At 37.1% G+C, this 23,747-nt stretch overlaps 2 protein-coding genes across 2 annotated transcripts; one reads left to right on the top strand and one right to left on the bottom strand.

Moving 5' to 3' along the window:
* The first annotated feature begins 15,419 nt into the window (after positions 1-15,419).
* Positions 15,420-18,110, top strand: LOC113308550 (transcription factor bHLH30-like). Its single transcript, XM_026557018.1, has 2 exons — positions 15,420-16,322; positions 17,375-18,110. Exons 1-2 carry the CDS (start codon positions 16,014-16,016, stop codon positions 17,846-17,848), a joined length of 783 nt encoding a protein of 260 aa, XP_026412803.1. The 5' UTR covers positions 15,420-16,013; the 3' UTR covers positions 17,849-18,110.
* Positions 18,111-18,262: 152 nt separating this feature from the next.
* Positions 18,263-20,213, bottom strand: LOC113334198 (ABC transporter G family member 10-like). Its single transcript, XM_026580545.1, has one exon. The coding sequence runs from the start codon at positions 20,199-20,201 to the stop codon at positions 18,315-18,317; it is 1,887 nt and encodes a 628-aa protein (XP_026436330.1). The 5' UTR covers positions 20,202-20,213; the 3' UTR covers positions 18,263-18,314.
* Between the last annotated feature and the right edge of the window lie 3,534 nt (positions 20,214-23,747).

Below are 23,747 nucleotides of genomic sequence, written 5' to 3'. Positions count from 1 at the left end.
TATTTGGAGAGAGAGAAATGCAAGAGTCTCCGAAAATAAAAAAAAATGCTTGATAAACCGCCCAAACAAACGACCCCAAAACAACACGCTTGAGACCTTTGAATGAGAAGATCAACCGAAGCTTTTGGAGAACTTCTTCAACAAAAGGTAAGTGAAGACTGAACCACCTATTTCTCAAGTTATATTCATCATTTTATCTACGAGAGGATGTCGCATGAATAATTAGACTACTGCAAGCATATCAAAAATTTCGAGTCAAGTTTATCTTGGTAATTAGTTCTCGAAATATATATGACTAAGCTTAATGAACATTTGTTCATACTTAATGAATTTCGGTTAAGAACAATTTATTATTCATAATCTAAATCGTGATTCAAGATTATCATTCGAAACTAGCCTGAAACAGTGATATGTATCATTGGTGTTATTTGGGAATGTTTCGAATTGATTTAGAGAGAAATATAGAACTACTGTAAATATGGATACAGGACAGTATGCATACCAGTTCACATGCTTGAAAAATTGTTATAGGTACGGAGCCGCAGTACATGTACCTAGTACACGTACCGGCATAGCTATATGCTGACAACGACTTAGTGGTACGCATACCCGGTATCCATACCACAAAAAGTATGTGAACTCGTGAACCTGGAATGGTACGCATACTTAGTATGCATACCAAAAAAGAACTATTGGTTTTGAAACTGGTGTGGTATCCATACCCGATACGCAAACCGAAAGAAGTAAGATCCGAAACTTATTTTTATCTTAAGGGTACACATACCCGGTACATGTGCCATGAAAAAAATAGTCACGAACAAGGTAGAGTACACGTATTTGGTACACGTACTTTCCATGTCGAATATTTTCAGATGCACAAATATTATTTTTGTGAGATAATTGGCATTTGGATAAATCTCTAAAAACACTATATGGACATGATTGATCACATTAAAACATATGGTTGTGCCTCAAATTTAAAGTCTTAAGTGTTATGTGAAAATGATTAAGCTTATGGTTCAATCGGCTAGTTTCGGCTAACCGTCTATGAACAATGTCTTTGTACACGGTTCGGTTACGGTTCATCCTAACCAGAGTGTATATCATGGTGTTAATATCATTTCAAAGATTCATCTAATGAAGGATATTGTTTGCTTGGTTCCAAAGCTATCTTAGATTAAACCTAAAGCAACCTCTACTTTTAAAGTTTATATAAGGGAGAACAACAAGCAACTGGGATATTTGAATCCCTGACATTATCTTTGTGTGACCTACTTGTAAACTAGAGACGTCCTCTCCCTAAAACTCTTGTAGGGTTTAGCGACTAAAAAGACTTCACATAGGGATTCGTAAAGCCAGTTCCAACTATATTTTATCTTGATAATTCATGTATCCTGATCTTGTTTAATTGTTGAGCTGCTCACTCAAACAAGATTGATAGAAATCGCAAAGTTCTCTTCATCTCAGAATTTGTGATTCCACAGGTTTAATACTTTGAGGTGAATAATAATCTAGAATGCTCTTCGGGAAGCATAAGTCCATATTTTGAGGTTAACTAGACTTTATCTATTGCTATAGATTTTCGGTCTCACCTTGATCTACGATCAAAAAATAAATCACGTATATAGGCTTATTTATGGAGGCAGATTGGTTTAAAGTCTTCAATTGGGTTGAAGCAAATCTTAGGTTGTAAAGGACGTCAGCTAAGGGAATCAATTGCCCGAAGTCCTGCTGGGATTCAAGAGGCGTAATGTGCGAGACTGTAACTAAATTGTTGTGAGGGTTTAGGTCTCAACTACATTCCAGTCCGAAGTTAATGGTAGCAGGCTAGTGTTTATAGCGGCTTAATACAATTTGGTGTTCTAATAATATTGACTAGGTCCCAGGGTTTTTCTGCATTTTTGGTTTCCTCGTTAACAAAATTTCTGGTGTGTCTGTGTTGTTTCTTTTCTGCATTATATTGTTTATCTTTATATTTGAAATATCATAGGTTGTATGTAAATCAATCAAAGTGGGTACATCCATCCTTGTTTGTCGGATACGACTTGATTGATTATTGGATAGTGATCTTTGGAATCGTCCAAGAACTCTTGCACGTAAATCAGGTTCATAGACTTGTCTCTATAAACTTTCTGATTGTGAGAGAAAGAGATATAACTCTAAATATTATTCCTTGATTGAGATTCATTAAGTTGAACTCTCGGAATTGTATTTAAGTTTGTCCATACATCTTGCCTAAGAAAAAAGTTGGTGGTGTATTTTTGTACCCCCGCATTTTCATTTGGTATCAGAGCAGGCAAACACGTTTAAGACCTAATAAGTCAGTGGTTGAAGCAATCTGACTATATGGATAAGAGTGAAATCTCTGATAAACGTACCACCAGTTTGGAATACACTGTTGTTATGGATTCTTCAAAAGAGTCTGAACTTTCAAACTCTCTTATAGATGAACATCATGTTCTCATAAAGCAGTGGAATATTGATAAGTTTTACCCCTATTATCTCACTGATGAGTCTGGTTCAGAAGTAGAACGGGAAGCCGCCAAAGATAGTACTGAAATTTTAAAACATGTAGGATTTCAGTCTTCTGAGGTCAATTGGCCGAAACACAAAGTCAATACTCTCATTGGTATTATTTCTGAACATGATTCCAAAACAAGGATTTTTCTTGAAGAACATGCCAAAGTGAAATCTGAAATTATTTCACTCGAGGCTAAACTTAAAGATAATTCCTTGGAGATCGAACGATTGTTGAGTAAGAACTCTACTCCACGTTGCGATAGTGAATCTAAAGAAACTGCCATGAAGATAAATTTTGTACAATGCAATGAGTTAAAAAAAAAGAAGTAAAAACACTTGTTATTCATGATATGCTAACAAAATCGCAGTCAGAAATTGATTTAAAAAAAAGTACTATTACTTTGACGAGAGATGATCAGTTAAAATTCTCTGACCAAGAAAAAACTGTATCTCCAAGGAGGAAAAGTTCCTTACAATACGAGTATGATAAAACTACCCATTCTGAGTTCATTTAAACTCAGAAAGTGTGCTTCTATTGCAACACTAAAGGACATGTTCAAATAAAGTGTAAACTTGTGGTTGGAAAACTATCAGTTCGGCCGTCCCCAAAACACCTTAGATTTAATTTTGAAGGGTATAACTGATATTCGGAAATTTAAACCTCTTGGGGTGGAAACATATTCAAGCAAATCTACTTCTAGGAATGTTAGTCCTTCATGGTACACGAATATTCGAACAAGTCAAAAAGGTAGTATGCAAAATCGGTTAAAGAAGAACTCAGAAAAACTGTCACAGATATGGGTTCGTAAGGATACTCATACGCCTCCTGAGAAAATCGATGTCTTCATCAATGAAACAATTAAATAATCTAACTTGAATTTAATCATTACAGGATATAAAGATCTTATTGATAAACTTTCTCTTCCAGACAGTCAACCTCAGGTATAGGTTCTAATCTTGTCTCCTTTCATAATGATAATAATTTTTATGATCACTTCTCGTGTCCCAAAAGGACTGTCTTAGCAAAAAAAAAGAGGTAAACACAAGAGTAAACATCAACAAAATTCATCTGGTGAGTGTACGACTCACCCTTGTGCAAACTAGGCACAAGTCTTGGAACCTTGTCCATAAAAATCGTGCTGGATTAGGATTGTTGTATAACAGGTGTATTATTTGTTTCAAATGGTACTTAGAAGCGATGAGCTAAGAATTTTCTCGTATTGCAACCTTTACATATATATATTATCTATGATTCCAATCAAAAGAGTACTAGAATTTCTTGTTGAGCCATGCTCCAGAATTGTCAAGCATTTATTGATAAAACCTTTGTCATAAATCCTAATACTTTTGTGCCCTAAACTCTTGTTTATTGAGTTAAGAATGTATTAGTGTTTAAAAGGGGGATTTACATCATAGAAAAAGGTAGAGAATTTACAGTATTGAAAAATATCTTTGTGCTCTATAAAAGTTGTTTACTATCCCCAAAAACCTGTGTTTAAAACTCTTTAAGGGCATTGGTTTGCGTACCATGAATGGTACCTGTACTTTCCTTTTGTGACCGTACGAAAATCCTAACTTCAAGATGGGTCACGAACCGACCGTCAAACCAGAAAATACCTCTTTACAAACTCGTTTATATACCTTAACTTGTGGTTGAGAAATTCTCATCCAAGGAGTTCCGCAATCAAGCGTGTCTTCTATGTCACGAATCTTCGAAAGCATGGAGAAAGCTCTTAATTGCGATGGTACCGAAACAAGTGGAAAGAAGAGAACTATGGTTGATGACGAAGTTATTGAATCATCGAAGATCTTCCTGATGTGAATTGCTATTTTGCATATGATCATCAAGATGTTGAGCGTGAAGAGATGATCTCTGCTAATGTTATTTATGATTTTCTTAAACAATTTGAGGAAGCAAAACTAGAACTTGTTGAAATGCTAAAAGGTCTAGACATGTTAATGACTGAGTTGAAAAAATATATTTATTGACCTTGTTCTCATGAAATCTCATGTTCGTGATCTTCTCAATGAGGATATTTTCTCCGAAGAGCTCGTGGATACAATTGATGACAAATTCAAGGGTATCAATACCAATGAAGAGTCTGGAAAAATCTAGTTTACTTTGTTTTCTAATTTATTTTCTAGGAAACTTTTTGTGAGAATTTATTCTTGCTTTTGTGAAGGATGGCTAGGTTTTGGTATAGCATAAATTGTGATTACACAAGCTTTTTCCAACGATTTTCATCTTGCATGTTTTTAGATTTATTTATTTAAATTCTAGAGATTTTGAAGATGAACTTGCAGTATGTAATCATTATTGGTTTAATATATTGCAAAGTCTTATGAGATATATGTGTCCTTTACTTTTTGTAAATTGAACCGATATCTCACATATGCTCAGAAGTTAAATCTATTATGTTTTATCAACTGAAAATATAACAAACTTTGTGAGAAATTTTCGCAGTATCGATCTACTCGTGATCATACTTCTGTGTTATTACTGCACTATACACTCCATAAGATTTTCTTATGCTGGGTCATACAAATTAAAACTATTTCTTTGTTCATAACTAGCGTTGAGACTAATTTATATCGATGTTCATGATGAAAATCCATGTGATTTGTTAATGTCCGAAAAAATCCTTATTTTCCATTAAGGTAAGGTCACTCATGTTGTTATCTTGGGAATGACATCTAATGGGGGAGAGTTCTTAGAACTTGTGCTTAATTGTTATATCTTTATGGGGTGTGTGGCTGTGGAATTTAAAAGGGGATACTTGTATCTTAAATCTCCTAGATGAGCGCTAAGTATTTTATATTATGTGATATCATCTAAACAAAAGTTGATTTGTAATTCCTTTAAATCTTCAAGTATCTTTTGGTTGCATTCATTACGATCCCATGATTTCGTACCTTTTCCAATTTTTATTGACAAAAAGGAGCCGAGAGAATTAATTAGTAGTTTCGCATTACATACATATGGTTTACGAATCATTATGTAAGGAGGAGTGAATCAATATCTATAGGTTTCACCTTAAGGGGGAGAAATATATCATCGTAGTATTATTTCGAAGTTGTGATACAATTGAACTTGGTAGAAGATAATAATACTATGTTTCTGTATAACGACGATTGAGAATATTTGTTTTCAAAGTTGTTATCGCTATGGATCTTCAACAACAATGATTCTGAGTTGAACACGTTATCATTGCGACTTGAAGTAACGAAGAATTCAAGGAGTTGAAGAAACCAAGAACATGATGGATTCGAGGAGTTTTTTGAAACTTTATTTTTTAATTCATATGTATTGATAGTTTTATCATTAAAATTGACAAAGGGGGAGATTGTTAGAGCATTGCTTGGTCGAACTCACAAGTGTTGCTATATCAAGCTTGTTATCAAATTTAGTTGATCAAAAATATGTCTTGATTTCTAGTATAGAACTAGTTAAGTCTAGGATTAGGACAGAAGTATGTAGTTGAGAATCGCACATCACTGCGTTCTGCCGTTTGAAAGCGAAGATCAACCGAAGCTTTTGGAGAACTTCTTCATCAAAAGGTAAGTGAAGACTAAACCACCTATTTCTCAAGTTATATTCATCCTTATATCTATGAGACGATGTCGTGTGACTAATTAGACTATTGCAAGCATATCAAGAATTTCGAGTCAAGTTTATCTTGGTAATTAATTCTCCAAATATAGATGACTAAGCTTAATGTACATTTGTTCATACTTGATGAATTTCGGTTAAGAACAATTTATTATCCATAATCTAAATCATGATTCAAGATTATCATTCAAAAATATCCTGAAACAGTGACATTTATCATTGATGTTATTTGGGAATGTTTCCAATTGATTTAGAGAGAAATATAATGATGCGTGTCGTAATCACAACAAATTAATCAATATATTTCCCACTAATTAACTGGTAATATAGCGGTAGTAAGGATCGTTCCCACAGAGAGCTGTGTAATTGATATGTTATTTGAGTCAGCAAAATAAAGTAAAAGACGATGGGGGGTTGGATTATGGAATAAAATAAATAAAAAGAAACAAATAAGAAAGGAAAGAGATGATCAAAGAATCCTTCGCCGTTACCAAGCGATAACTGAGTTCGAATGCTTATCTATCTTTCGTTAGAATCATTCATCACCAACCGTAGAATAACAACTAGATCAGTGTTATCCCCAAAACTCCTTCTATAACTGGATACGGAAGTTCTCGACTACCAGATTCTATTCAACGAACCACCAAGTAGTAGATCACTCAAGGTGTAATCCAATCGAACGCTTTAAGCTTTGTGAATTTAGGTTGATCCCAGTAGTTGAACTCCTAGATCAAGGTCCACTTGTTGATGTTGTCTTCACTCGCAATTGCTCCACGAAATCCCTTTACAAGGTCTCACGATTTCTACTTGTGTAGAGAGTTAATCGACGATTACTTATCTCACAACTTCTACTAGTAATAGAATGATCAATAGACTAATCTAGTTGCGCACCCAAACCAATCTAAGAATCAATCATAAACCCTATTGTGAAAACAAACGATGATGATAAAAACTCCAAACAAACTTGTATATCAAACAAAGCTTCACGCTAGAACATTGAATTCATCCTTAATCAATGAAAATTAGTTACACATGGATTTACTAAAATCCATAAAATTGAATATAAGAGAAGAAGAAAATAGCTAGGTTTCCCCCTAAAGGGGTAAACCCTCGGATATGGATTAAGAACCTTTCCCCCTCTTTATTTTTTTCCCTCTGGATGTCGTGTCTTCCCTGCTCGGCTATTTGGTCTTTATATAGGCTTGCGTACAAAACCTAACGTGTGCGACAATTCCTTATTTGATAAGCACAACAAGTCCGTTAGTAGAGTTTTGAACCTTTGGAAAACAAGTGCTTCTGTTTCGGTGTGACAAGGAACATTGTAGTTGTGTAAGCACAGCTTCTGATTGGTCTGTGATTCAATAGAAACTCTATAGGCTGACGTGTCTTCTTCTGATACTAGCTATGCATCCAACTCGTTGTACGGGAATACATCAAATCGCCACTATTCACCGTGTAAGACAATTCCTCCTAGAGATAAACTCTCCTCCATGTTCCTTGTTTTTCTTAAACTCTCCATCGACTGAACTCTCGGTCAAGTACTGGTTCTGAACCAAATCCTATTTTCCTTGTCGGTGTCGAAATCATCTCCTAGCATCTTCCTATACGCCTCATACACAGCCACAAGAGCCATGGTTAACTCAGCAAGACTTGGTCCCTGGTTTCTCTTCCAACAACGGCAGCAACCCAACTCCATCATTCACCGGATAAACTCGAGAAGCACCTTCTCTGAATTTCTTTCCGTTCTTCATCTCTTCCATCGATCCAGCATCATCATCGTCACTGAGCATTAATCATCATCTTCGAGTGTCACGATCGACCACCATCATTGCCTGGACCAATATATCCCGAGCTGCACAACAACGACTATCACAGCTCCAAACTGACTTCCTCTCGGATAATCACTGCTCAACCACCATATCGACCAGCATTCATCGTCACTGCTCCATCGTCATCACCATTGCCAACCTCGTATAACTAACGACCATACTACCTTCCATCAATGGCAGCAAACCACTAGCAAGTCCTCATCATCGATGATGATCACCAGCATGCAGCATTGTTCTTCCATTAACCACTATCGTCTCTGGCATTCACAGCAAACTCATCTTCATCCATTAAATCGAGTAGCCCATCAATCAATAGCAGCAAGCCATCACCAACGTCATCATTCTCTGTTAAGCTTTATCTGTCTTCCATATAGCTTCGAACTTTCCCATCATCCATGCTTAACTGCGTCATGAAACCCCACCTGATAACTGCCGTGAACCGGAGAGAGAAGGAAGACGACTGGCATGAGGAAGAAGGTGGTATCCCCTAACAGAAATAGGGGTGTCTTTAGTATTATCTGAATTATGGCTTCCCCCCAGTAAATGACTTGATTGCCTTTAGCAGTTCCTCTGAAACATTCACCCCTTAACAGAATGACTGCCCCTTAACGTAAGGTGGGGTGCACTTCTCTTTGAAATGATCATTTTACCCTTTTAGTCTTCCAAGTTCTTTGTTTTGCTCATAACTTCTTCATACGAACTCAGAATGACTCTGTTCTTTCGCCATTGACTTCATCTTCTTGTCCTCTACAAAATGATGACTAGAAATCCTCCATTTGAACGAGTTCCACTGGGTCTTTGGCCCTTCTCCACATGTAAACTTCACTTTTGTAGTTATTTCCACTTCTTTTCGGATGATTCACCTAATAAAAGACAAATACAAGAAACCAAACGTAACATATAATAATTTGCAGAAAACCAACAAATACTAGCATGGAATTGATGCCAAATATATGTAAAATATGCACTTATCATATAACACGACTGTAAATCTGGATACAAGACAATATGCACACCAGTTCATATACTGGAAAAACTGTTATAGGTCCGGAGCCACAGTACATGTACCCAGTACACGTACCGGCGTAGCTATATGTTGACAGTGACTTAGTAGTATCCGTTATCCATATCACAGGAATTTTGTGAACTCGTGAACCTGGAATGGTACGCATACCTAGTATGCATACCAAAAAAGAACTATTGGTTTTCAAACCGGTGTGGTATCCATACACGGTACGCAAGCAAACAGGAAAAGTTCTATAAGATATGGAACTTATTTTTTTCTTAAGGGTACATGTACCATGACAAAGATTGCTTATTTCATTAATTGTGTCAATTCTTGTTTTCTCTTAGCGTGGTTTTCCAACTCTTTTTGCATGTATTGTAAAGTTAGCGATGTTGACCGCGGGTTGTCGGCCGCCTGATGTTTGTCATTTTCTCCCCAACATATGTCCTTCCTTTCTGAGGTCCTTGTATGATCGGGTTTGTAACCATGCCTCTTATCTGTACTTCGTCTTCGTTGTCTTCGTGCGCGTTTTCTATCGTCACTTCATCGAAATTGAATGGTCAACTGATCGGTTGGTTCCTAACCTTGCATGTACTGGTGCTTGCTGGGTGTGTCATGATGTACAAGAGACGAGCCCCCGAGTGTGGTCACCAAATGTTGAGAGGTAAAGATGATATTGGTCTTACACGTCCTACTCAAAACAATGCCTACATCTTTTCCTAGAATAGTAAGAGAGAGAGCTTATTTTCCATTGTAGTATATTCCTCTTTTTATAGACTTTTCCCAAAGTTCTTTCTTCTCATGACATCATGACACATGTCATTGAAGTCCTCTTATTTACTATTATTGCCACTCCTCCTAATATAACCTCTAGTTTCTCATTAATCCTTTCCTTATCCTCTTTAATCCATAGACATACCTTATTGGACATGGCCTGTAGTCCCCAAGTCTCTATTTTCCTAATGGGATTATCCTCTCCTTTAAGGACTCCCAAGCCCTGCTAAGGGGTAACTATTTTCATGTATCATCGGATTCTAGATTTAAGGTCAACTTATGTTTGATTACCTCTACTTTTGAAGATAACTTTGTTTGTTCTTGAATCCTGGATTTACTACATTTAAGAAGATGCAAAGATTTGTGTATTCCAAGTAACAAATCAACTAATCTTTGAAATCGAAACTACATTAGAATACCTAATCTTATTTAATTGTTTGAATTTTAAAATTAGTTTAAAACCCTAATTTACTCAAAAAAAAAAATTGATTTCTTGGTTTGGTAGACGTTTGATCTTCTCATAGTATGACGTAGTTTTTTTTTCGCTTTATTTTGTATGAGATATATATATATATATATATATATATATATATATATATATATATATATATATATATATATATATATATTTATTTTTTGGATCTGGTTGTTCTCGTTTTCGTTCGTTGCAAAGAGGGAGAAAGCGAAACTAAAAATTAAAATTAAATATATTTTTATTATTAGAATATGAAGAATTGTTAAGGAAGGTACATGTTAGATATTTACTGGAGGTATTTTCTAAATGAATATGAAAAATTAAAAATAAGTAACGAAGGTACATGTTAGATATTTACAGGAGGTATTTTCTGAATGAATATGAAGAATTGTTAAGGAATATATTTGTCGAGGTATTTAATGAATGTTTTTGATAAATTATTAGAATTTTCAGAACTTGTATACCGATCAAACAGATTTGACATGCATGGAATTTTTTTTACCACTTCCCTGGGTATACGACAAGATGACCCGCTCTAACCTTACCTTTTCCTCATATGTATGGAATTTATTTCTAGATTGCTCTCCAAATCTATTTCTGAGAAGAACAATTACGGAATCAAAACTAACAAGCAGATTCCCACAATATCTCATCGTTTCTTTGCGGATGATTGTCTTTTTTTTTCTTCTAAAGTCGATATGAGAGAAGCTCGATACTTACTAAAAATTATCCACATTTGGCTCAATCATGGGACAAATGGTGAAACTACATAATTCTGGAATTTACTTCAGCTCTTGCATTCACCATAGGCATAAAATCACGTTTCGTATTCTGAAAACTCCACCAATGACAAAAAAGAAATATATTTGGGTATCCCTCTATTCTTTAATATAATCTGAAAATCCAATTTTGAATACCTCTTCTAAAAATACTATTCAAACTCTTCAAGGTGGGAAATCTAAAATCCTCTCCCAAGATGATCATACAGTCCTAATCCAATCCGTGTTGCATTCATATCCAACATACCAAATGTGGTGCCTAGCAGTTTCAAAAGCTAAACTGGATAAACTTAATAAACTCCAATGATATTTTTGATGAAATAAAGATCAATCTAAAAGAAGATATGTTCACATCAAATCTTGGGTCAGCATTTGTAATCTGAAATCTCAACGTGATTTGGGTATTGAAAAACCACACCAATACAACATAATTGTTCTCACAAAATTGGTTAGCCATATTATTCTAGAACTTAACCAACTTTGAGCTAAATTATTATAAGAAAAATATTTTTCAAATCCCACCCCTCTGAATCTAAGAAATCGAATCTTTCCCGGATATGGTTTATTGTTAAAAATGGGTTTATGCTCATTCGAGATAACTACATCTGTTAAATCTAAGGTGGATCTTCAACTAGTATTTGGATAGATAATTAGATGCCCCAAATGTCAACCCTTCCTGCTCCTATAGTTTCTGGTGAGCCTATTATTAAAAAGTGAATTAGTTGTTTTTTTATTGAGAATTTGGGACATTCCACGGTTAAATTCCTTATTACCATCGGATACCACATCTAAAATTATTTTAATTATTCATGACCCTTCGGGTCGTTACACAATCCACCGGAAATATCATGCCTCTGGAATTTTCCAGCTAATTTTTTTTAGGCTTATCTAACTAATCAATCTCGTAGATAACCTTTGAATTTTCCTTGGCATATAATTTGATCTTCACTATATCCCTAGGATCAGATTATTTCTATGTAAACTAATCCTCAATGCCTGCCCACTTCAGCTAGATTAATCTACCTTTTGTACCTTGTATATCCCCTTCATGTATCCCATGCGACCCTCAAATACCTGAAACGGATCGCCTCTTCTTAGATTTCCCATTCTCAAGGGTGTAGATGGTGAAATTTCGACGAATGGTAAAAGGGTCGTTTCAGGAAAAGTTTCGAACCAGGGGAAAAACGGTAATTTATCAACTAGGGGTGGAATGTTATTTTCACAACGTTTAGGGCCAGGGGCAAAATAGTCATTTTGAGATTTGGAAAAACCAATGTCAAATATGTTCAAGGCCTAATGTACGAAGAGGATTTTCAAAGTGAAGCTCAGCTTTTGTTGTCGAAAGACAAGCTCAGGCATAGCCTCAGCCCTCAGCGCCAAAAGACGAGCTCAGTCTTAACTTCAACCTCGTCAGTAAAGATACGCTTAGCCTTAGCTTTAAACCTCAAGTCATAAAGATGAATTCAACCATCATGGGTCAAGCTCAACTCTCAAGATAGACACTCAAACTTGGTTTACAAGGCACCTATAGAAATGACCCCTAGCAGATATCCCGGTGAGACATGCTAGTTCTGGATGCTCAAAAACCTCATGCAAATGTTCACAATTGACTCATGAGCATGAAAAAAGACTCAATGTCTCAACAAGAACGATACTCGCACCTATCTGAAATCAGAAACTGATTCCGAGTACATCCCCGCAAGATACAACTGGTCATGTCTACTCTCGGCTATGCCACGTCTTACTTGGGACTCATGAGTGGTTTTTAACACATCCTTGCGAGATACATTGACATTCTTCCCCCGAGTAAATCCCTAACAGGCTTCACAATCTCTCTTAGCATTGCAAGCTTATTCTAAGGTCTTATACGGTCATAATACCTAGCCTTACCTAAAGCACATGCATCTTTTTCAGCTTCTCATACACGCTCACAACGAGAAAAAGTGGTCCCTATCGTGCATGCTTATCCAAAAACGCGGATAATCTCCACGTGCTCAACTAAGAGACCCATCATCGAGAATTCGGCCTTCACATGAAATATGTAACCGGTATGCAAAGATAGAGCTCATCCTCAGCTTCTCTCGTATTCTGTATATGTTTTCTGAAGTGTTTCTTTCCTTTTATATGACTCGTTCTAGTCACACTCACAAATTAGAGAATATTCCTCTATCTAAGCCAACATCGGATATAGAAAATATCCTACCCTGTCAACGCATCATCATAAAGGCTGACTCAGCCACACATAAATGGGGGAATATCAAGTAGGATTTTGGTCTGGCGGTCTACAACGCACGTGGAAAAACCTGACCTATTTCTCACGGCAAAAGAGAGTTAAGGCAGTTGAAGAGGATAAACTCAGCCTCGTAATTATTATTGAAAATACGGGAAGAGTGCTTTACAAGGCAAGTATCCTTATTTTCACATACTTGATACTAGACAATTTTGTTATAAATAGGTCATTCGTCGACCAAGATGAACCAACTCTCAGAGCAAATTTTAATTTCTTCAAAACCTAGAATTCTTTGATTATTTTTTCTTCTCTCTCTCCCTCCCTAAGACCATCCCTAATCTCTCCCCTGACTGAAGCCCTTGTACGGCTATTCCTCTTGGTTTTGGGCGTGGAATGTTCGTTCTCAACCTCCCGCAATTTAGTTTCACAAACCCTAGAATCCAACTCTTAGCCTCCCACCTATTTTAGGTAACTACCAAGGGAAATTTGGTTCTCATTTTCATTGTCTACTGTAGTCTTGGACAATCTATCCCCCTTAATCAGTTCGTGGTTTGCCTCTTGAATTCATTCACCAGAACTCGCTCACATATATAATAAAGTCATTATAATTTAGTTCATTTGGAAATACATATGTAATGTTCATTTTGAGAAAATTAACCTTCTCTAACGATTTTGATCAAGAAAATAAAAAATCACTTTCATCCATTCCAATTACCTGTATATTATTCTCAGATGTGTCATTTAAAGAAAAGACTACTCGATAGGATATGATGTCCTCCTTTACTCGACTGACCTGGAGAAATTGGTTCACCTTGCCACTGGTTTGGTATGTGCATCTTCAACTCTTCATATAAAAGACCGTTATCTTCTACATGCAATTTCTTATCCAGCCGACAAGCGATTGTCATCCGTTGGGATAGATACACATTCCATGCAAATAGTTATCAGACACGATAAATAACAAAACTCTTCAATGACATGTAGAAAATACAAATCGACCATGTGAGTCAACATCGAAGAATTTCCCACAAGCTCAGTATCAACGTATTAGCATCAGACTCATTGACTAAAGAAGCTAAATATCGAAGATCACAGCATATGTGCAATTGAGGTTGTTTAATGTCAGAGTTCGAAACCTAATAAAACCAATGTGCAGCTCTAGGACCTCGTACGAGTGCAGTTTTTTGCGTGCCACAAACAAAAACTGGGGTTCCACCAACTGAAAGAATGAACAAACTCCTAGTTATGTCAGAGGTCGTAAACTAATAAAATCAATGTGCAACCCTAGGACCTCGTACGAATGCGATTTTGTGCGTGCCAAAAACACAAACCAGGGTTCCACCAACTGAAAGAATGAGCAAACTCCTAATTATGTTAGAGGTCGTAAACTAATAAAACCAATGTGCAGCCCTAGGACCTCGTACGAGTGCGGTTTTGTGCGTGCCACAAACACAAACTAGGGTTCCACCAACTGAAAGAAAGAGCATTTCTTTGATCGGAAATGATTAACATCCCGCAGGTTAGATCCAGCGAGCCATCCCGACGATGGGAGTGTGAGAGAGAGGGTGTGGGTCCCACCCTTAGGCTAAGTCCTATGGGCTAGATTGAGCTGCGAGATTGGCAGTTAAGTGTTGCAAATAAAAAAAAGTGTGGTTTAAAAGCTAACACTAGTTCTCTCTCCTAGCATTTGCTCGCAGTTGAACTAGCATCGAGATTGAAGCGCTGAATGGTTCAACGCCCAAACAGTGACCATAACGCTGAACGGTTCAGCGCTCACAAAAATCACAAAAATTACACGGATAACAAAAATCACAAAATTTGATCCGACGGCTGAAATTTAAAACGCTGAACCAAACAACGCTGGACAGTGATCCCAGATGACGTGGACTGCTAATCTAGCTGCTAGATTAGCACTCCCATAGGACTTAGGAGGTTGCCCTAGCTGACGTGGATTGTTAATCTAGCTGCCAATCTACCAGCTCAATCTAGCCCATAGGACTTAACCTTAACCCACCCCTGCATATCCGCCGGGTCAGAGGGACCCCTGTTTTTGTTTCTTGCGGGATGGACCGCGGATTCAACCCACGGTCAATGTATCATCCCCGTTCTTTGATGGGGTGTATTGTACACTTGTACTGCTGATTATTCGATGAGCAGAGTAAAATAGACTAGTTTAATATAATACAGCAAAAAACTGAAGAAGAATATTCAACGACAATCAACAATAAAGTGCTTCTACTCGGAAGCTGTCTTCGATCTAATAAACCAAAACACCAAAAGGGCTCCAAGAAACATACCATCTCGTACCCTGTTTTTAGGGTTTAGAATCTTGTGTTGTTTCGACCTTGAGTGCTGTGTGTTTTGTATCTTGATCCAATAAAGCACTTGTACCTCCACAAACCCCCATCCATCAATTCCACCTTTTTCTGTTTCTTCTTCTATAAATATATACTCATTCATTTAGATTCCTGGATTCTGAATATTCAATTTTGATCCGTAGCCTGGGTTTTTCATCGATTTAACAATTTTCTTTTTTTGTTAAACCCCGACTATTTGAAATGTTAGAATTCAAAACAATCAAGAAAAAAATGCGGATTTTTAGTTGTTAAAATTTCAAACTTGATGTTTTCATTTTTAATTTTAACGGGAAATATGAAAAGAAGTAGAACAATATGGTATACATTCTGGTCATCTCCTACCCATCGCCCACCTGGTTTCTTTGGTTTTGGTTCCTAGTGTGATTTTCTTAAGCTTTTAGTTGTTATTGTTGCTGTTGTTTTTGATTAATATATGGATACGTTTAATCTAAATTCTGGAGTTGTTTATGGAAACAATCCTTCACTTAATGGTTTCTCACAAAATTATGGGTTTCAATCAAATGGGAAAGGTGGTTGTTCTTCTTCATCATCTAATTCCTTGGTTTTAGATAGTGAAAGAGGAGAACTTGTCAAAGCTCCAAGTAAACTGGGGCAAAAAGGAGTAACTGAAGGGAAGTCTTTAGCAGCTTTGAAGAATCATAGTGAAGCTGAGAGAAGACGTAGGGAGAGAATTAATTCTCATCTTGATACTCTTCGGACTTTGGTTCCCTCTACAGACAAGGTCAGACACATTGATTTTGAGCTACTTTGTTGATGAAAATACAGTCTCGGGTTCAATTCTTTCTAGTATCAAAATCCCTTATATCTACAATTAACTTCACCCTAATTACATTATACTTTGTGTTTATGGAAGCCTGTCATTGATCTATGTGTTGCCAGTTTGTGTTCAAGTCTACAAATTCAGTTTTTACTTATGATGCTGTGGGATATTTACCATCTATTACTGCATTGATGAAGTTTTTACTATGATTGTAAAAACTGTGTTCTTTTGCGTAATCCTAGAATTTTTATTTGCATCAATCTGTGAATCCGATGTCATTAATAGACTGTCTATCTCAAATTGCTATTTTTCTTTTTCTTGTCGTGGTTTAGATGTGATGAGATCTGGTTAGGATGGATTGCGTTAATAACTTATATGCATAGAGCGTGTATTGAGAGCCTGTGATACCTGAATCTCAGAATCTTTGAGAACCCTCTTAGCTATTTGTCTCTCTCACGTCGAGTAATGGTTCTACTCTACATTCATCATACTGTAAGTTGGACAACTCAATTGACCCAGGCACAGCATATTAATATAGGAAGTTGAAAATAATACTCCAGTACTGAATAGTTTACTTCTTTATAAATTATTGGTAATGTCCCACTCTTCCCGGATGCGGAGATTTGACATTTATCAAGCAAGGATACTTAAAGCATGTTTTTCTTTTCTATACAGTGAAGAAACTTCTAACTACTGATGCTAATCCTTGCCAAAACTTTCAAGAATTGTTACATTCATCTCCTTCTCCCATTTAAACCGAAAATATGTTGATGCTTTATTGAAATGGCTATGTGGTTGTTGACTGTCTCAGTCCATGTTGTTTCTATTTTTTTTGTTGTATGCTGGCTCTATCAGCTTTGGTAACAGCTTTGATTTTGAGCTGCCACATTAAAAGAAATACACCATTCTAGAGTTCTTAGGTGTACTAGTTTGTTGTTGAAAGAAGTCGTGTCAATGTTATATTTCTATAATATAGCAAAAACTTATTGAAGTTGGCTCTTTCTTATTTGCAGATGGACAAAGCTTCAGTGCTCGCTGAAGTGATCAATCACGTAAAAGATCTTAAAAGAACTGCACTTGAAGCCAGCAAAGGGTTAGTCATCCCAACGGATACAGATGAAGTAAAAGTTGAAACTTATGATGATGGCATGCTAGGCAGACCTTTTTCTATTAAGGCGACCCTGTGCTGTGATGATCGACCTGAAATTCTCCCCAACTTAAGAGAGGCACTCGAGGCCTGCAAGTTGGAAACAGTGAAGGTGGAAATTTCAACATTGGGAGGAAGAATGAAGAATGTATTTGTCATGGCAAGCTCCAGACCAGACGATTCTGCCGAGGTACGACACCTACTTGTGTCTTCTGTTCATAAAGCTCTAAGATCTGTTCTAGATAAAATTCCTACCACATCTGAGTTTGCTCCAAGAACAATGCTCCCACATAAGAAACAAAGGATGTCGCCCTTTCACTCTTCAACATCCTCTTCATGATAGCAGAATCCTGGTATACATTATATAAGTAATGATGCGAATGGTTTATATGTCATAAACCGATAAAAAGGAAAAAAGTTGTCCGACATAAGAAATATCTTTGATTTAGGTGTTTATTGCATTTCCATGCTATTTGTATTTGTGTGATTCTTATAGTTGTGGGAGTAAACAAAAACTATATGCTTCCTTGTGAATATAAAGGTATGGTGTAATTGCTTTTGGGTGATAAATGGAATATGTTGTGCTTTTAGTTTCCGCGTCATTCAATTTCAAAACATACAGGAGATTCATCTTCTCTTTTGAATATTTCGTGAACTTAAGTTACTTAACATTCCAATGCACAGGAACAACGAACTAAAAGAATAATATGATTTATATAAATCAGCAAATGAAATCATAATACATTGTGCAATTTAAATTGAATAAAATCCTAGAAATAGTTATTTTAATGGTTAGGAAAGCATGTTTAGTTTCTAGTTCTGTAACATCTATACCATAAGATAATGAAACACAATACTCTGTAACCAAATATAAATCCCAACATTACACCTAAGTTTGTCCATTTCATCGACTGTTCGACATCTTGTTGTCTCAAAAACTCATCCCCGTAAAGGATGCAAACATCTCCAACACTCTGTAAACACCTCTGCCTTCCCTTATCCCCTCCATACTCATTTATCATAAAACACTCGAATGGGTACTTAAATAGGCTCAAGTAGTGCATGAAAATCCAGTACCTGGGTATGTTCTTCTTCGTTATAAAATAACCCGAAAATAGAAAAAATGATCCCATTAACCCCGCAATCAATGAGGTTCCCATGATGAAATTTGGCACTAGAGCACTGAAACAAGCCACAAGTGAATTTGACATTAGGACGACCAACCAAACCACCAGCGAGAAGTAGAGGAACCCATCGAAATCCTTTCTCAGACCAACAAGCCAGTAAACAGGGGTTGTGTAAAGAAGAGCAACGGTTAGAAGGAAAGGAAGAAAGACGAGGGTGTTTGCCATAACGTAAGAGAGTACTCTATAGGCTCCTCTTGAAGTCTCTCTCATCAAAATTCTCCTCTCTTGTAAGAAAATAGGTAATCCTTCTGTTGTAGTGGAGAGCAAAAAAGTGAGGGTGAATGCGAAAAATCCAACCCGGGTTTGTAATGTTACCTGTTTACTGCTGTCATTGTTGGCATTCATGAAAATGGTACCAAGTACAAAACCAGCCAGTACTGCTTGAAGCATTCGTGCAGCAAAAAGTTGTTTGGTTCTAAAAATGTTATTGCAAAATCTCTGGCCTAATATCAAAATTTCCTCAAGTTGAGAATTCGGATATCCCATGTTCTTTGTCTCATCAGCGAAGTGTGAATCTGAATCTGAATTTGGAGTTATCATCACCAAGTTATGCATCTTTTCTTCTTTGTTGTTGTTGGCTTGATCCTTGTCTATGAGAAACAATTGATTGTCAGGAGTAGTTGATTTCTGCAAAACCAGGCTTTCTATGACATCAATAGCAAACTCTAGCACGTTAACGTGCTTAGGAATACAATGACCTGCAAGTTTAAGCCGTTCTTCGAGAACTTGAAGTGATCCATGGTGAAGAACAGTTCCACTTGAAAGTAACAAAATTTTATCGAATAATTCCAGAATTCGAAAGCCAGGTTGATGGATAGTAAGAACAATTGTCTTTCCTTGGTTCACCACCATCGACTTAAGTAGCATAATTACATGAAGTGCAGAAGCCGAATCCAGTCCAGAAGTGGGTTCATCAATCAAAAGAATAGCCGGATCATGAACTAAATCAACACCAATCGAAACTCTTCTCTTCTCACCGCCTGAAATCCAACCAATTCTTGAACCTGCAACATGATCCAAACCTAACTCCTTCAACAACTGTCTAACTCTAATTATGGCTTCACTAATCCCTCCACGAAGCCGAAGACGAGCACTGTATAGAAGCGTTTCCTCCACGGTAAGCAATGGAAAAAGAGCATCATCTTGAGTAACATAACCTGAAACTCTCCTAAAATGCCTAGCCACCATCGGCCGATCATTAACAAAGACGCATCCTGAAACTCTACTCTGTGGTACCACCCCTGCAAGAACTTCTAACAGAGTGGTCTTTCCAGCACCAGAAGGACCTGCAATTGCCGTAATCTCACCGGGTTTGGCTTCAAAGTGTACATCCTCTAGAATGTACCTACTATTAGTATCAGTATTAGGACTAGTCCTTCCACAACAAAACCAGTTGAACTCGCTGATATCTCCACGTAATCTGTATGAGAGCTTCTTGGTTTCTATTCTGTATGGAGTTCTCCGGCTACTTGAAACCGGAGAAGTAACCGGTAGTTCCATTTCCATAGAGAAGATGAGTTAGATGAGAAACTAGAAAGATGGTGATAAAAAAATCCCAATTAGTTAATACTAAAGATAGAGAGAGATATGAGTAGAATTGTGAATAAGTGTGAAGAATAAGAGAAGCATAGGAGATGAACTAACATCACCAAACTTGGGGATTTTTTTTCTTTACACAAACAAACGCAACTTCAAATCCTTTGTTATTTCGCATTTTGCATGCATGGGTTTTGATTATAATCTAGTTTTAAAGTTTTCATTTTTCTGGAGTTGTTAGAACAAATTTGTTTTTCGAAAGCAAAACAAGAGAGTTTGAAAGGAAAAATAAAGAAAACTGGTGAACCAAAATCTTGACTGTTTACAGGGTTTTTTGTGTTGGTGTTGGTGGCCTCTTCATCTCCCCAACCACAACAAACTGCATGACTGACACAACACCATAGTCTTGTTTCATAAGAAGCCGTTAAATGACACTTTCAAGATTCGAGAACTTGGTCACGTTTTGCTATGTTATTTATATTTCCTACAAAGTCTTACAGACTGAATTTATTAGGGTGATATACTGATATTACTAGGCACTCTTTTTATCATTTGACAGAGTACTATAGTGGTAGCAATTTTTATCCTGGAAATTTTATCAACAGAGTTTTAGAGCATCAGCAACTACTAGTAAAACTATGGAGTAAATAGTTTCCACTTGCCCCTTCACAAAAACGCCCCCATCAAAAAATTTCTCATAGAATAGTTAGTTAAGCAATGGTTTCAACCACTGCTACTAGTAGCTAGCAAAACTATGTAAATTAGCTGGGAGGAGTGGACTTTAACTATAAAGAGGGACTCTAACCATGATTCAGTTGGTAGTTGGACAAAGATTAGACGAGGAACTTGAGTTAAAACTCTAAAATCTTCCAATGGTTTGTTGCTTTAGATTTATTTTCTGCTCATCCTTTGAAAATAAAAACTGCCGTATAATCCTATATAGTTCTTTCTGCATCAAAAGAGACTGCCAACCATGAATACATTTTTATTTTATTTTTGCTAACGAGAGTGACAAGGAGAATTAAGCGTAAAAGCAATATCAAATATCAGACCTACTATTAACCTAAAAAAGGGACGCGAGGGATAATTTTTCATTTAAAATTAGCTTAAAATTATTAGTCACTACTCAAATTAGATTCAGACTGAATTAACCTCATGGTCCTCGGGGATTATTGGCATATTTGCTCATGACGTCTATAATAACATGAGTCAGCTTTTAATTTTCATTTCTTTTATTGGCAATGGGAGTTAAAGATGTTGATGGGTTTCCGGTTTAGGGCGTAGTCGCGTAGATTCGAAGTTATCATTTGAAACTATGAATTATATATGGTCAAGAAAACAACTATTCAAAATGATCCTTTTCTATTTATATATACGTCTTTCCTAACAACATATAATAGTTACTCGAAGATGCAACATTTGTCTATGTCAATGTCCTCTCGGAACTCTTCGCCTAAAAACGCTAGTTAGACGTATATATATACTGAGACAGGGAATGTTGGCTGGGGGAGAAGATGCATCATGGTGAAGATCATAGTGGTAGAAATTCTACTGATTCCAAGGTTGAAAGGACCTTAAAAGACAAAATTACTACTGAGATACTCAAAAATGCAACAGTGCACGAAGGTCAGTGGATCCGACGGGGTAAACCTCATGTAAAAAAGATCAGTGTGTATACACATTGTAATTTTGTTCAACATTTCCACCATTAAACTGCATGTATCCGACTTTATATGAATCAGAGAGGTAGAAATTCTACTGATTCCAAGGTTGAAAGGACTTCAAAAGACAAAATTACCAGGATTACCAAGTGTTTTCACCCAAAATAAATTCTAGGCACAAAACACGATTGATTTGATGATAATTAGGATTAAAAAATGATCAAAAATAAATAAGAAGACAAGAATTTACGTGGTTTGGCAAGTGTTTCCTACATCCACGGAGAACAGAGAAAAATAGTTTATTGATTGTAGGATACAATAATTTTTCCTGGGTTAGCTAACCTATAATTCCCTTTCACTTTAGGGTTTAGGATACATGTATTCATAGTGTTTATGTAACCCTAATTCTAATAAAAACTTGATATGCAAGCAACTTGGGCAACAAGGCATGTGGAAACTTCTAGAACCTTCTGTCACGGGCCGGCTAGACGGGCTTGATTACAGGCTCTCCGTGTATAAAATACACGGTACAAACATCGCCCCCTCTTAACCTCCAACTTGTTGGTGGTTAAGAAAATTCTTTTTCCTTATGTGTCGACCGTTGATGACGTAACTCGCCCCCAAGCGTGAGTAGAGATATTACCAAGACGCCCCCAACTGTAATTACCTGCAAAAAATAAAAAAAAAATAAAATAAATGCTCATGTGCTAAGCGAGACTTTTTGCCACGTGGTGGACTTGTGATGCTCGAGAGCTAGTCGAGTCTTTGAGTGTAATGTGCTTGCGGCTGGGGCAAGGCTTTTTGCTCGCAACGTAACAAGGCTGTAGCGCTCGCTGCTCGGGCAGGCTGGCTGTATTGCTTGTGTTGAGTACGAGTCTTTGGACCAATACCGGGCATTAGGATCGTGGTCGAGACGAGACTTTGTGCTTGCCAAGGTGCAACTCTTTCATACTCGCGTGCAAGACGAGACTTTATGCTTGCGATAAGAGCAAGACTTGAGTGCTCACGTGCAAGGTGAGGCTTTAGGTGCTTGCGATGTGATGCAAGGATAAATATTGGAGGGTCTAAGCAATCCTCATATGGAACTCTCGACCATGTCGCTATCCACGAACCTCGAACTCGATCATGTCGCTATCACGAACCTCGAACTCGATCATGTCGCTATCCACGAACCTCAAACTCGATCATGTTGCTGCTCCAAGTGCACATCAAAGTTTCTCGAACACTGGAATTTTTGCTTTCATGTTGTAGGGGATTTAAAGGTGATTCCAACGAGCCAAAAATCACTTAATTTGGACTTAAAACGAAGAAGTTATTGGCGAAACAAGATTTGAACGAAGTGCGCGTCCTGCTGCATACGTGGCAGTGCTGACCGTCCAAAGTTTGCTGACAGGGAAGATACAGCTGATGTGGCGTTGCTGCTGGGCATTGGGTGCTGACGTGGCAGTCTCCTATTGAAAAACAAGTGTATTTCTGATGTGGCGAACGATGCTGACGTGGCGACATGATGATAATGTGGCGCTGGCGTGGCGAAGTTGACTGGACAGTTACTGCTGATGTGGCGCTGACGTGACGCTGACTGTATACTGATTAGTCAGCGCTTGAGAAGCACTGGATCGCTAATGTATAGAAGGTTGGACAGATCCTACGGATCGGATTTTATGGTTGTGGATCTGACGGATCTAGTGCAGTGTTGAAGAAGAAGGGTTGGCAACGCTTTCTGCAACAATTATGACTGTTACGCCTTCGTGATACTTTCTGCTATTGTTTCGCAACAATTTATTCAACCTTGTAACCGTTTATTCAATTGTTTTGCAACAGTTCTTCATCCTCGCAACGGTTTGTTCAACTTCGC

The sequence above is a fragment of the Papaver somniferum genome, chromosome 1, assembly GCF_003573695.1.
Source record: "Papaver somniferum cultivar HN1 chromosome 1, ASM357369v1, whole genome shotgun sequence".
Classification (NCBI taxonomy): Eukaryota; Viridiplantae; Streptophyta; class Magnoliopsida; order Ranunculales; family Papaveraceae; genus Papaver; species Papaver somniferum.
This window is presented reverse-complemented; position numbering and strand designations above follow the sequence as displayed.

Bases quoted from the DNA above. Each gene is read 5' to 3' on its own strand.
- LOC113308550 (XM_026557018.1), top strand. From the start codon at position 16,014: ATGGATACGTTTAATCTAAATTCTGGAGTTGTTTATGGAAACAATCCT. The intron at 16,323-17,374 runs GTCAGACACATT...TCTTATTTGCAG, and splicing joins TGGTTCCCTCTACAGACAAG to ATGGACAAAGCTTCAGTGCT.
- LOC113334198 (XM_026580545.1), bottom strand. From the start codon at position 20,201: ATGGAAATGGAACTACCGGTTACTTCTCCGGTTTCAAGTAGCCGGAGA.